Raw genomic sequence first — 14240 nt, forward strand, 5'->3', positions numbered from 1 at the left:
CTGTGTTCTTTCTAACTGACTTTTAATTTCAAAGGTCTGGAAGGTATATGTGTTCTCAGTAAGCACAGAAATATTTTCAAAAAGCAGAAGAATATTCTCAAATAATCATGAGACTTCAGGGACTAAGACATTAAGTAAAAAAAAATCAAACATGAGTTCTCTGAACTCCTAGAATTGCCAGCTTTACATTTCCCACTGTCATGGTTACAGACATAAAACATCCCATCAGAGAACAGCAACTGTCCTGTGTGATTCATGCAATCTGCCAGCACCATGTGCATAATGGCTTTAGTCAAAGTGGATGCAATGCAGATGTACTAGTTATGAGTACTCATGCATTAAGGTGAACCATCTATTTCTTATGAGTATTTACAGTAGTCAGAAGAGAGCCTTTCAATGACTCAGAAAAGTGAGCATTATTTAACAAATTAAATTTTTAATTACCCTTTTGAGTAACATAATTTGATGTTTGCCCAATTTGCAGTTTTGAGGAGCAGGTAACAGACACCAATTTAAGGCTAGCTCCCTCAATCTGTACTTTGGGATTTACCAGAATTAGCACTTCCATAACGGAACAGCCATAAAGAGTTATTTGGGGCAGGGGGTGGGGGGGAGATATCTTCTCAGGTTTCAAGTAAACTTACCCCTTCCTGTTCTGACCACATGGTCATTGCACAACCCTAGTTTTATTATGACCTGGGGGCAGAGATATGTTCCTGGTTATTTTGGGTACTTCCAAACATAACATGGCCATTTTTCATAAATGTTGTAGGGTTGTTTTCAACCTAATTCCACACATGAAAACAATGGAAGGAGACACTCTGACTCTGTCTGGACACAGTGAATAACATTTAAATAAATGTTGAGAGAGAATTTTCTGACTCAATCAGGGAGTCTGCAGACCTGCTAGTTCCCTCTTTCTACTAGATGCTGTTGGATATATCCTTGTAACTCTTAGATATTTTTGGCATTTAACTCTTTTACTTTGTTAGTTATCTAGTGATAGATCTTCCCCAGCTCGGCTATCACTGTAAAAATCATCTTCTACAGTCCAGAGGATGTAAACTCTCTGCCATGGAGCAAGACAATAAATAAATTTTGCCCCCTAACCCTGAAAATAGTAAGATTTCCATTCAGTTATAATTTTAAGTTCTTCCTGTATCTGAAACTTTCTGTACATCTCCTTTTCTAAACATTTCTGTTATCACTTCCCTTGAAAAAGCAAGATTTTCCTTTCTATGTTCGTACTGTCCCTTATTTTCTTCAAAGCATTCCTATTGTGTCTATCCTGGTCTTCTTCCATTGACTTTCTCCTTTCTCATTTATATCCTAGAATCTGCTCATTATCTAGTATCTGCCTTTCTTGTTGTTGCTTTCTGGGCTGCTGCTACTATACAAAATTTATTAGCACCTTTTGCCTTTCCATTTCCATTCTTACTTCCCAGTGGTGCAGAATCCCAGTTTGAAGGTGTGGAAATCAAAACTGAATTTCTAATTGAACTTATGGAAAGAAATTACATCAGAGCTGAATGATAACATAGTTTTATAGTGCTGTTTGACTAACTCATTTGTGTCTTTGCTCCTACACCTCTTAGGTAGAGATATTCAGCAAAAAGTTTGGCTATTGCACCACTACAAACACTCTTCTTCCATGTCACCCTAAAAAATAAATTCATCGTGAGCCTGTTTAGTTTCTGAGGCCCACACTGGAGCAGTGGAAGGGAGAAATTGCACTCCAGAATGCAAACTGAGGTCATCCTAGACTTTCACACTTTACATGGTCCAGGAGGTGCAGGCAGAAATTGGTTCTGGGACAACCTATTGCACATTTATTTTATGGTGATGATGTATTTTAGTACCAGACTGTAGCCTCATTTACACTTGCAAGTTTTAAATGCTTTAACATTTCTATAAATAACCTGTCATTTTGTTCTTTTGCCTTTAAATCCCTAAAGTTGCCACAAAATTCGGCTGCAGAAAAGGTTTCTTGTTTTCACTACTTTTTAAAATATGAGTATTTATTGCATTCCTTTTCTTATTGAAATCAAAACTGAAGGCATTTTCTCCTTAACAGACTTTTGTAGCAACTCAAAACTCTCCAAATAAATTCCAGGAAACAAACACAAATGTGGTATGGGATATTGTCCTGGGTGCCCTCTCACTTGAGAGCATGCACGCAGAGAGCACAAAAATTCTTTAAGTACTGCTTTTCATCTTTTTCATTCCCTATTGACTGCCTAAGAAGTTTTCAGTAGAGTTGCCTATATAGCAAATGTAACCCTTCTAACAACAAAGCTGCTCAAGTCCCATAATTGGTCCCATAAGTTGAAAACTACAACTCAGCCATCCCCAACTCCCAAAAAAAAACCTCTGCAGGCACAGTCCTTGGTCGTAAGATCCCTTTGTGTCTATGTTCATAATTTCCATCTCTTAACTTGCAGAGAAGTCAATAAGCAAGTTCTATTTCATTTATTTATTTTACTTTCATAGGCGACATAGTAGGACAACAATGCTCTGCATGAATGACCCCTTAAATATAATACAGCCAAAGAGACCAAGTATTCTAGTATTTGTCAATATTGTTTGTCAAGGAAAGCATGTAAGACAGGAGAAAGAAGCTAAAAAATTTCAATGTATTTTGAAGGAAAAGATAAAATTTTACCCAGAAAAATACTGTTTTTTTTTTCCTGTGACCTGATTATCTTCTTTTGTACCACTTCCTTTTAATCAGGTCCAGGGCATGTATAAATTAAAATGCAGACCAGTGAGTCTAGAGTTGACAAGGAGGGGACACTGTCAAATCTGTGTTAGAGAGACATATTTTGAGAATTTGTTTAAAGCTAGAATCTTTTCTAAATACCATGGCAACTGGACTCTCTAAGCACAGTTTTCCTGAGTAGCTGAAGGCTAGTATTGGCAGTTCATTGTTGTGGCTTCACATAGGACCCAAATTTCTAGATCTCCTCCCTGTTGGCAGAGGGTTCTCAGTGACCATTGGGAAGGAGCCTTTGGACTCTTCAGCTCTTTCTAAGGCTTGGCTGCAAACCTTTCACTGTTGAATAGCACAGACTTTATGTTGTGAAAACACGGATACTTTTAAATAGTTATATGTCTTACCAAATAATACACTCTATAAAAGTGTTAAGAACATAATACACATACTATAGATGTTTATAACACTAGTAGGTGTCAGCAGTGATTTAGTATGTTTTAAGCACTGCAATCACTTTCCATGGCTCATAATAACTAACTCACATTTTACTAGCTACATATTACCTATTTCGTTGTGCATTGGGAAATTTTAGAAATTAAACCTTGTTACAGTGCAACACAGGAAACAGTCATTTCTTGTATCAGATTTGGCAGCCAGGATTTCCTTTCCTGCCACTAGGCTTTCTTAAATGGCATTGCCTAGTTTTCAGAAAGTAAACAAATCTAAAAAAAAAAAAAAAGAAAAAAAAAAGAAAACACACAGAGTTGGTAACTGTCACCTTGGAGTAAGCAGCTAATAAATAAGGGGTGTATTTACCATAGATTAATTTTCACCTGGAATCATGTTTATCAACCGGAACATCATCAATTCAGGTTGCAATGTAACAAGGCCTGTCTTTCACTGTTACACTGGCAAAAGCTAATGACTTTTTTTTAATGTAAAGCAGTCTACATCCAGGTCAATATATTTTTTTTCTTAACAACTTTTGAAGAGTCTTTACTAATTATTGAGTTCTTGACTTAATTTTTCAGGCTGTGCTGAGTACAGGGCTTTAATTCATGCTTCCAAGGCATCCCAAAAAATTGTATCTAAGAAGACTGTATACAAAACTTTTAATAATCCATGGCAAATTTATTACAAAATAATGCTGGTAACCTGAGTTTATTTTTTCCATGCTTTAATTTTATCACACATAACTTTATTAATCTGAAAGTAAATTGCATAGCCTCTAGTGGTCATTGAAGCCCTGTATTGGCAGTTTAATTCTCCAAGAGTGATTTATCATTTCTGGTACTGACATCCAACTTAGACAGGATGAACTGCCCAATTGGGCAGCTACCTAGCTGTCCCCATGGCTGTGAAAGGAGCCCAGATGAATCATAGATAGCTAATATCACCTGAGAACACTCCTATATTACAAATAATACCTGTAATCCTTCATATAGGTCCTCCAGTCTGATCTCCAACATATTAAATTGTTACAATTGACCCAGTTAGCACGTGGAAAGCCCAGTGATTTGTGTTTGACTGCCATAGTTATGTTTGGCTAAAAAATGTTGTCAACAAAGGTTCTTGTTTTAAAGGCTCAGCAACTAGACAAATTAACAAAATTAACAAAAGCTTTTATTTAAAAATTATATTTTCTAATGTCTGGCCACTTATGGATCTATGTTTCTCTTATTTCATATTTAGAAATCTGCAAGATTTTGAGCTATAACATTTACCTTTAAAAATTATGGTTTTGAAAGGCTGGTAAACATTCAAATGATGGCAAGGATTCTAAAGCTAAGTACACAATACTAATTAATCCTTTCTGATTTCTTGAACTCATAAAATGACTGAAAATGATCACCAAAGTGATATATATTATTTTTCTTTAAAAAGATTTCATGTTGACAGCAGAAGTTCACACCAATTTATACCCCCAACGAGATAATTTCCTTTATAATGAGAGATGAGGTTCCCAAATGGAGTCATGATCAGAAAATGGGAGTTCAAATGTTTATGGAAAATTTTACACAAGGAGGTAAATCATATTTTGTCAAAAAATAAATCAGCTGTTGTCACTTTACCATGGTTCAGCTGTTGAAGAGCCATCAGTTAATACAGCTCAGGCACTGTATGTGTTCAGATAAACTGCCTCATGTTACCAGATCTCTGGAATAATGGTTTACAGATCTGTATGATTTTCTCCCACTGGTCTCAAAGTGCTTTTCAAACACACACTCCAACACCCATGCTAAGCTTTAATATACCCTTCTTTACTTTATGGCTGGAGAAACCCTGCATTTCTGAGCTGTGAGAAAACTTCAGTTTAAGCTGTGATACTGCTTGAACTTTGATTACGGCCATCCATCTCTTGCACACCTTTTGGAGACCACAAAACCTCCATGGAGGCAACAGGGCTGAAGGGACCCCCTACTTCCTGTGGAGCCTCCAAGGAAGGTGATCTCATTGCATCCTGCAGAACATAGGCACTTCTCACTTCGTAAGGGGCTGCCAGACTCCTCTGAAGGTTAAATAAAGCTCTGACAAATGCACGTATAGAGCATTCTGCATCAGCTGCAGGGCTGAATAATCACACATGCATCTTCCTGCCTTCCAGGGTGTTCTGGGAGGAACCTGTTCTTGAGACTCCCTTTGGGAGGATGAGACTTTAAATGGAATGGTTACTCCTTGCTAGGGCTTTTAACGAGGCATGTTTGCCTGCCAACTGACTGCACATCTTCCCTGTATTTATTATTTTAAAACAGGAAGAGCTGCCTCTGACCAGTTGTATCAGCTACTCCCCACCTGTAGTGTGTGCTAACTAGGAAGGTGTTTGAGATTTCTGTGGAAAGCCTGGCTATAGCATAGTAATGTCTTATACTGAGACATGATTAAAAAGTGAACCTGTGGTTCCCTTTTAGCAACAGGAGGCAGATTGAGAAAAGGCAGCACTTTAAAAGATACTGAAGTGGCCTTCCTTGATGAGATCCTTGAGCCTGTTGCACAGAGGTAATACATCTCATATAGGCTGAGCCCGTGGGGTTCTGCTCTTGATCTGTCAGTAATCACAGCTCAGAGAGAATTCTTCTTCAGGGTGTGAGAAGACAAGAGTTCTCCTTCCTGCTAACTCAGCCTTTGGCTTGGAGGCAAAATAAATTAATTCAGAGGTATGTGCTTAGGAAGATGTGACTGAAGCTTAAAACTGCAGGAATGCAAAAATATAGCTGACAAGAGTGAAATTGGACCACTGGGCATTTTTTTCACTGTTTTTCTTGAATTTGGATTTTTTTTTTTTAATTATTCCCATTCAATGCTCATGAGACAAGGGGCATACCTGATCTCTGGACCCTGGATGTGACAGTTCTGTGGTTTATTCACCATCAGACAGTTGTCCTTTTCCTTACGAAGCAAGAGTTTAGAAATAACAGATGTCCCTTTGGGCACAGAAAGGAGCATGCTGAGGAAAAAAAGACCTCTCCATAGGTAACTCGAATTAGGGTCCCCCATCTGACTTGCTCTGACATACTCTCTGCACCCAGGGGCTCATGGCTGCAAAGAGACCTCCTTCCACACCAAGGAGGGAGTGGAAGAAAGGATCCTGATCCAGATCTCAACTTTCCTGTGTGTGACTTAATTTAGTAAGCTCTTAATATATACCTGGGATGAGACTTGGTTTTGCCTGCAGTTTTTTTGTCAATTACTGCCCATGGGACTAGATGACTAAATTTGATGATTCTGAGGGAGAGAGGCAGCTAATTTGATCGGGTCAGAAACACACAGAGTTGAAGGGAGGGGCAGGCCAGGAATGGTGGTTTGCAGGGAGCTGGAATTGTCATTGCTGATTTTCATGGCTCCCACTTGCACATTGCCTTCCTGGTCACTGCAGCTCAAGTATGTTTCATAGAATCATAGAATCATTTTGATTGGAAAAGACTTATAAGATCATTGAGTCCAACTGTTAACCTAACACTGGCACTAAACCTTGTCCCTAAGAATCTCATCTATGGGTCTTTTAAACACCTCCAGGAATGGTGACTCCATCACTTTTCTGGGCATCCTGTTCCAATGCCTGACAACGCTTTCCATGAAGAAAGTGTCCTCCCTGGCACAACTTGAGGCCATTTCCTCTCACCCTACTGCTTGTCACTTGGGAGAAGAGAACCAACACCCTCCATACTAGAATCTCCTTTCAGGTAGCTGTAGAGACCGATAAGGTCTCCCCTCAGCCTCCTTTTCTCCCGGCTAAACAGTTCCAGTTCCCTCCAGGAGCATATTAGGTTGTCCTGGCAGGACCTCCCCAGTTTGCAACAAAATTTTGAGCTGTTGGGGCCAGCTCCTGGCTTTCCTCAAGTAAGCAGGTAAATCTGACCTTGTCTGAGTCTCACACAGAAATGGATTCAAGGCCATAGGAGAGTGGAGGGCAGACTTGCCTGTGAGCTGGCAGCACACAGCTGTCCTGTCCCTGCTCACAGAGACAGACATTGGAACTCTGCCCTGGTGAGCCACTTGGGCCACGACCCATCAAGGGCTGTCCAGGCCACATGTGACAAGGATGGATGAGACTTCAGGCTGGGAATCTCTGAATGATTATTACTTCCCCGAGCTCTGCCAGGGAAATATTATTTATTTTTCAGGGCTGCATATTTTAAGCCCAGGGAGATGTCTCTTCCTTCGTGCCCAGAGGCTGGATGTTATCAGGCCAGCTGCTTCAAAAGCAGAGTCTCTTTGTTGCAGTATCTGCAGCATGTGGGTCTAAACCAAGCTCAAAGTATACCTCTTATCACCCCTCTTGAAATTATCTGGGAAACACAGACCTGGGGCCTTAATTGCTGTATTTCTGTGTCTCCTTGTCAGTATCAGAGTCTGTTAATCCAGAATCATCTGTAGACAGTAGACTGTCATGCAACCCTTTGGAAACCATATGTGTGTGAAAAATAACTGAACGAATATGGGGGCAAATGCAGCAACAAAGGGTTCCTGTGTGAATATCTCTACTTTTTGAACAAGTGAAAGCTCCTTACATTCTTCAGAGTTGAAGCAGACTGGGGACGAGTTACCAAAATAACTTAAATTCCATCAGCATTAGCCAGTGTAACAGTAAAACCTATGACCTTCATAGCACGTGGGGCAATTTCCTCCCAGTCCCCACCACACGTTTGGTACTTTCTGGTACCTAAATGGTAAATAATAAAAAAAAAAAAAAAGTAATAATCTTTCAACAGGACAGTACTGTGAAAGCTTTATGAATGCATGGCTAGGTTTGTCCATGCTCATTTGTGCAACTTGACTCTCATTGTTCACTGGGTCTTTGCCAAACATATCTGTTGCGTAATTATGTGGCTCACTTTAATAGATTCACAGAAGTTTCTAGGGATGTAACTAATGATTCCCCCTCCTTTCTGTAATTATACGACACCCATCATGATGAAACTTGGGTCCCAATTGGTGGATATGTGCTATGATTTACAGCAATTATCAACGCCATTGCTATAACATAGGAAAACAGAAACACTCAGCTATATATTTAAACAGCTAAGAGAAGATTTAAAAACCAATTAACTCTAGAAAATCATAAGAGAATTTACTTGTCTGTCCACCAAACAAATGGCCTAATTTCCTTGTGAGCAAACCCAACTTTAATTTTCTGCACTGCACACTGACTTAGTCTGAATAATACTGGCCTAAAACAAGAGCAGTCTCACTGAAGTCGACTTCATTACTTGAGATCTCTGCATGGGAAAGTCAAATACAGTGATGCCAGGCATGTCTTCACATCCTGCTGGTCTGACTGCGCAGACAAGCCCTTGTACGTGAAAGAGCAAGGGAAGTTTGTGAGAAAGGTTCTCATGGTTTTAGCTTGAATAATGTCTAAGAAAGATATTTAATAAGGAGCTCCAAAATGTGTTCATTGTTTTGGAGTCTTTCCAAGCTCTTTCTTCCAAAGAGCTGTTTCCAGCACATATGATTCAGGGCTGGTTATTCCATGCTCATATATTCCAATGGAAATGGGATGATTTCTATGTTGAGGTACTAGACAGTATTATTAAGGAGCTCAGACCATGCAATTTAGAACCTTTTAAAATGTTTCCATCCCCACATCTGACCTCACTGAATGTATTTAATATGGATTTGAAGGCATAGCCTTGAAAAGTTATTTTCTCTGCTACAGAAATCTGAGGCATTTCAAAGAACAAATGAAATGTACATACACAAAAATGTACATTAAAAAGTCAAATTTTCTTTGTGGTCACAACAAACATCCATTTTGTCAGGGCTTTATGGCCTACTTCATATAGAACATCCTAGTTAACAGTAATTGCAGGATATCTCTTTGACAAAATCCCAGTTACAGAATAGCAGTGTGTAGCAGCCTCACCATCTCAGCTACAAACCCCTGACTAGAATGTAAGTACATACCCTGCAAAGATACTCTTGGGCTTACCTAGGTCAGAGCACTGTACCACGCGAAGATGACACTGGCAGCGAAAGGGGCACACTGGTCCAAATCCAGATATGACAGGGTCATCTGTTGGAGGCATATCGGCCGACCCTTCATCCTCCAGCATAAAGTCAAAGAGGCCCTGCTGGTGGAACGGCTTGGCCAAGCATGCTGGCAGCAGTAGGACGAAGAGAAGAGCCAGCCTCATGGCTTAGTTCATAGACTCCAGGCACGACCTAGGAATCAAAGTAGGAGATTTAGAAAAAAAGTAGCAGTTTCTCATAGCTGCACAGTTCCTGCTGAAGGAGGTCCAGCGTATCCACCAATTGCATAACTGTTCCTTTCAATAAATGAAAACTGAATAGTGAAAATAGGACAGTTATGTGATAGGACTCCAGTAACTGCTTGTCAATAGGCTTTTTTCTTTCTTTTACAGAGCAGTTTAAAGGCAACTGTAAACACATCTGTTTGCATATTTAGAGTAATATTTATTAGGAACAGGCAGCACTGTCAAATTTGTTATGCAAAACAGTCAACACAATAAGCCATATTTTCCATGTGTCTGTTTTCTGCTAGTGTAACAGTCTATTTGATTTCATTAGCATTTGTTTCATAGCAATGAGTTTGTCCCCTGGGGATGAACCTGAGGTTCCCAAACTCACTGTAATGCAGTATTTCATGTCTTGAGAACTATTTTTTTTAAGTGCAAGCTTCCTGTGTGTTTTAAATTATAGCCTAGTAAAACTGACTGATAAAGGGTAGGATCTAGTGATGGGGTGGAGAGAGAGGGGAAGATCTTTAGTTGTTTAAATGAGCTATACTTCCTTCCCAGCACCATAAAATGCAATACAATGTTGTGTTATATTGGACATTCTTGGCTTTCCTTACAAATTTTTGGCCTGGGGATTTTATGATATAAACAATGGACCCTGAAAATCCTCTGCTTTGCACTGCATAAGCATTTGGATTGATGCTTATAGTATTGTCAGCACACTTTCTAATGGAACTTCAGGGCCTCATTCTGCAGACTTCATGCTTAGGAACAACTTCACAGAAGTATATATTGCCATAGAGGCTAACAAGGAAAACTGCTTAAATACGTGTTCACAGGACCTAGGCCTAAATGCATTTAAATGCACTGTACATCGCGCTACTTGTGTTGTGCACTAAGGAGAAACTACAAAACAGCTGTTTGCACGTTTTGTATCAAGGCTGTATAGATCAGCTAACTTTCTAAAAATTATTTTATTTTACTATTTATTTTGTATAAAGAAACTTATATGTCACAAACCTTCGTGGCTCTAAAAACAACTCATGAAAAAAAAATATGAAGAAAACTGCCTTCAAGTATCCAAGTGACAGAAAGGCAAACTTGTAATTTATTTAGGAACCTTTTCTTAAAATGTCCTGAATGCAGATGTTGCTCTTTGTAAAGAAAGCGAAATGTCCACTTGCTTCTTCAGGTCAATAACTTCTGAAATGCCTCGTTTGGCGCTAGCTGGGATTCATTTTTTTTCTAGCAGAAGTTACCTAACAGTTAGGGGCGGGGTATAGCATTTCTCAGCTCCATATTGACTAATGGAAAGATTAAAAAAAATGGGAGAGAGACAGAGTAGGAGGACTGTCTCACTCTTTATGTTGACATATGGAACCTACCAGGTAGATGACTAACTTGGGCATCTGATGTTAGGTGAGAGTGGTATGCTGGGGCCTCTCTTTCTAGAATACTATATCCAGGTGCTCTAACAGGTGTGGTTAGTATTAAAAAAAAAAAAAAAAAAAAGCTAAATAAATAAAAAACATGGGCTTGGGCTTAGATACAATCTATATTGTGTCTGGGTTCAATTTCCTTTATGAATTTTTACCTACAGTTGCCAATAATGCAATCCTGCAGAAACCTTCAGGGCTCAGTCTTGAGACAATGATAAGGTTACCTTCTGAGATATGCTAGTGTTTTAAAGTCATAGCTTACATTTCTGTAATCTACCTAACAGGAAGATCGGTATCTAACATCTTCAGATGTTCCAAACACACCAAAGTGACTTCACATGCAGCAAAACACCATTTCTGTTTCCTCTTTAACAGGCATAATCAGTTTATTAGCTGCATCTGAAAGTATTTTCTGTTCCTGGAGCAGACATATTACCTACTGCATGAACTGAGGGGTTTTGCAGACCCCACTGTCAACTAGAGGACCAGAGCATTTTAGCATTTCCTGTTAGCCCAGGTTGGTGCCATGCAAACTTGTGTCATGTCACAGGGCCAGGCTGTATGCCCATGTGGGACATCCTCCCGCCCTCCTGCCTGCCCTGGCCACCCACCAACATCGGGGCTGTGTCCCTTCCCCAGGAACACCCCCTTGATGCTTGCAGAGTGCATAGGGACAAGTAGAGACATCACAACAAAGCAGTGTTAATACACGGTGATGAGTTCATACCATGGTTTAATCTAAAACAAGATTTTAAAAATAATCATTGTTACGTATGAATTATTGTAAAATAAAATAAATTAAAAAAAACCAAACAACAATTTATTAATAAGTTGAAGCAGGAAGACAAATTTGCTAAATCATCACCGTTCATCCTAATAAACTGCCCTGAGAACATGATCAATAAAATATTACCCCAGTACAAATTATTTTTCAGAATGTACATTAACATCAATAAACATTGGGAATACTGCACATCAACCATGGCATGAAACTGGCAGTTAGTACCTTTTAAAGAGCTTTCCCACCTCTTTTCTACATATTTGTATACTTTTAAAATATTTTAAAATATTTAAAACTGCTTATAACCTCCCCAGGGTCACTGGTGAAGCACCATTCATTTCAAGAATCATGATCTTATCCTGGAGTTAAATTACTACCCCTCTAAAAACCCAAAACAATGCAAAGGCACTTTGGAAGTGTCTTCACACTTCTCATTCACATTAATATTGATGATTTCACTTATCTTAGCTAAACCTTGTAGCAGGCCTTTTCCTTTGGTCCCTGTTCTGTCAAAATTATAATAAAATCAGTAAGAGCTGTGTATAAATGAAAACTGCAGGACAACAAAGGATATCAAGGATCAGAGAAAACAGCAGATACAAGCTACATATTAGTCAGGAATTAGGAATAGATATTTGTCTGCATATTTTTCTCCGTACATTTATTCATACTGCAGACACATCTGTTGCTATTGTTTGTATGTGTAAATGAACATAAGCAGTTAGAGAAAAAAATACACACAAAAGTGTACTAGTAAGAAATATTTACATTTCACTTACAAAAAAAATAGAGAGGAGGAAAAAAATCTGAGCTCTTAAAGGTCTGTGACACAATATTTATGTCTGCAGGACATAACTGTTTAAATTTGCTTTAATTATGTGTTTACAATGAGGAAGACTTTTCCACAAACAGAGGAAACTATACCATAGACTTGGCCACATTTCAGTTTAAAATACCACTGGAAAAATGCCTCATCAGTTCACGTCACCACTGTATTGGTGGTCTTCTTGTCAGTTTACTTTAATATTAAGTTTTAAATATTAGTTCACCTACTGTCAGATATTTCTCAAAATACCACAAAAGACAAGCTAAACAATATGTGCAGTTTAAAAAAAAAAATCCCCTCCATTATATGTTTTACCCATTTTGTGTAATAAACTCTAGATGTGCAAAAATAGGAGTTGAAAGTTTTAAAGAGATTAAAACTGTATTAACAGGAGTAACAGCTCCAGGAATTTTCTATTATTTCATTCATAGAAACCTTCTTTACGTGCAAGTCCCTTGTTTGTAGACTGTAACATAACACTTTCCAACATTACAAAGGCATACACTGAGCCTGTTTAACTAAGTCCTATGTATTTTTTTCTCTGAAATTGAAACTATATTCATTAATGTTTGGAATATATATGAAGAAACGCAAATGAAAGAGAAATCACAGAGTGCAGTTTAAAACAGAAATGTAAGAAGTCACACATTTTTTACACTCACTATATCAACAATTCTAAACACTGGATTGCAAACAGAGAATATACTGCTGCAAAAGTTTACAGCAAGGAAAAAGAAAGGGCTATAGCAGTGCTTATACAAATCAAAACAAGAGACAGAACAGTCAAATAAACAGTAGGAAATCTGCACAGTCCTTGAGAATGCATACTCGTGTTCCCAAGAAACAAAAGTGCTGGATACAAAACTTAACATTGCTAAACATTTAGAAGGATTTTTTCCTTGCTCCTCTTAAAATTCAGCTAGTTCTTGCCGTAGACTTGCCTGAAGTTTTATTAATGCAGCATAGTTCAGGAGAATTACTGAAAACCGTACCTTTTAATCCAGGGATTTGCAACAGGAGCTCTCAAAGCTGAGATGTAATTAAACTAAATATTCAACCCAGGCAAAAGGCTTTGCAGGTGTGGAAAGGAGGAGGGGGTAAGTTCAGCTCAGTGACTGTCACTTGGTGGAAAACCCTCCTGCTTCTATTCCATAGCACAGTTAAAAAATAAGGTTTCTCTCAATGAACACAATCCAGGCTGACACCCACATTAGATCATATGGTAATGATATGTCTCCTGTATTGTAGCCAGAAACTTTATCAGGTCTTTTGCTTTCTTTTCCTCCTTTTCTCTTTTTCATTTGCTTTATTTCTTTTTCATCTGTTTAGAATCCCAAACTACTTGCACACGATTAGACAGATACTTAGCTGTAATTCAACTTATCTTTTTTTTTTATGTCTCTGCAACATATATTTAGGAAAGTTTTCTTGGATTTAACTATGTTTTTTTTTTCTGACTCATTACTGAGAAAATTTTTTGGCTGATCCTCTTGTTTATAGTATTTGTAATCCAAGGGAATGATATAAAATTAATCTTGGAGTTATTAAAAGTGGAGATTAATATCAGAAAAATGGGGTAGCTTTAGGGGTAGCTTTAGGTAAAACTATTTAAACAGATATCAACCTGCCTTTGCTCTTGCTATAATCATTGTCAAACCAAGTGGTAGATAGTGTAATATACTATTATCCTGTCTAATAATAGTTTTTATGTATTTCTTGAAACTACAGCATGTTTTTGATATATATGAAAAATCATGTTTTCATTAGTAGAATGATTCTAATA

The 14240-nt window shown here is 38.2% G+C and overlaps 1 protein-coding gene across 1 annotated transcript in view; it reads right to left on the reverse strand.

Annotated features, from left to right (window-relative positions):
• The window catches only part of DCN (decorin), a 40091-nt gene extending 26385 nt beyond the window's left edge, over positions 1 to 13706 (reverse strand). The window contains exons 1-2 of the mRNA XM_065842447.2: positions 13450 to 13706; positions 9144 to 9376 (exon numbers count right to left, since the gene is read on the reverse strand). Of these exons, the coding sequence (XP_065698519.1) occupies positions 9144 to 9348 (205 nt within the window). The 5' untranslated portion in view covers positions 9349 to 9376; positions 13450 to 13706. The remainder of the gene's footprint in view (positions 1 to 9143; positions 9377 to 13449) is intronic.
• Positions 13707 to 14240: the final 534 nt, after the last annotated feature.

This window comes from Patagioenas fasciata, chromosome 1 (genome assembly GCF_037038585.1).
Source record: "Patagioenas fasciata isolate bPatFas1 chromosome 1, bPatFas1.hap1, whole genome shotgun sequence".
Classification (NCBI taxonomy): Eukaryota; Metazoa; Chordata; class Aves; order Columbiformes; family Columbidae; genus Patagioenas; species Patagioenas fasciata.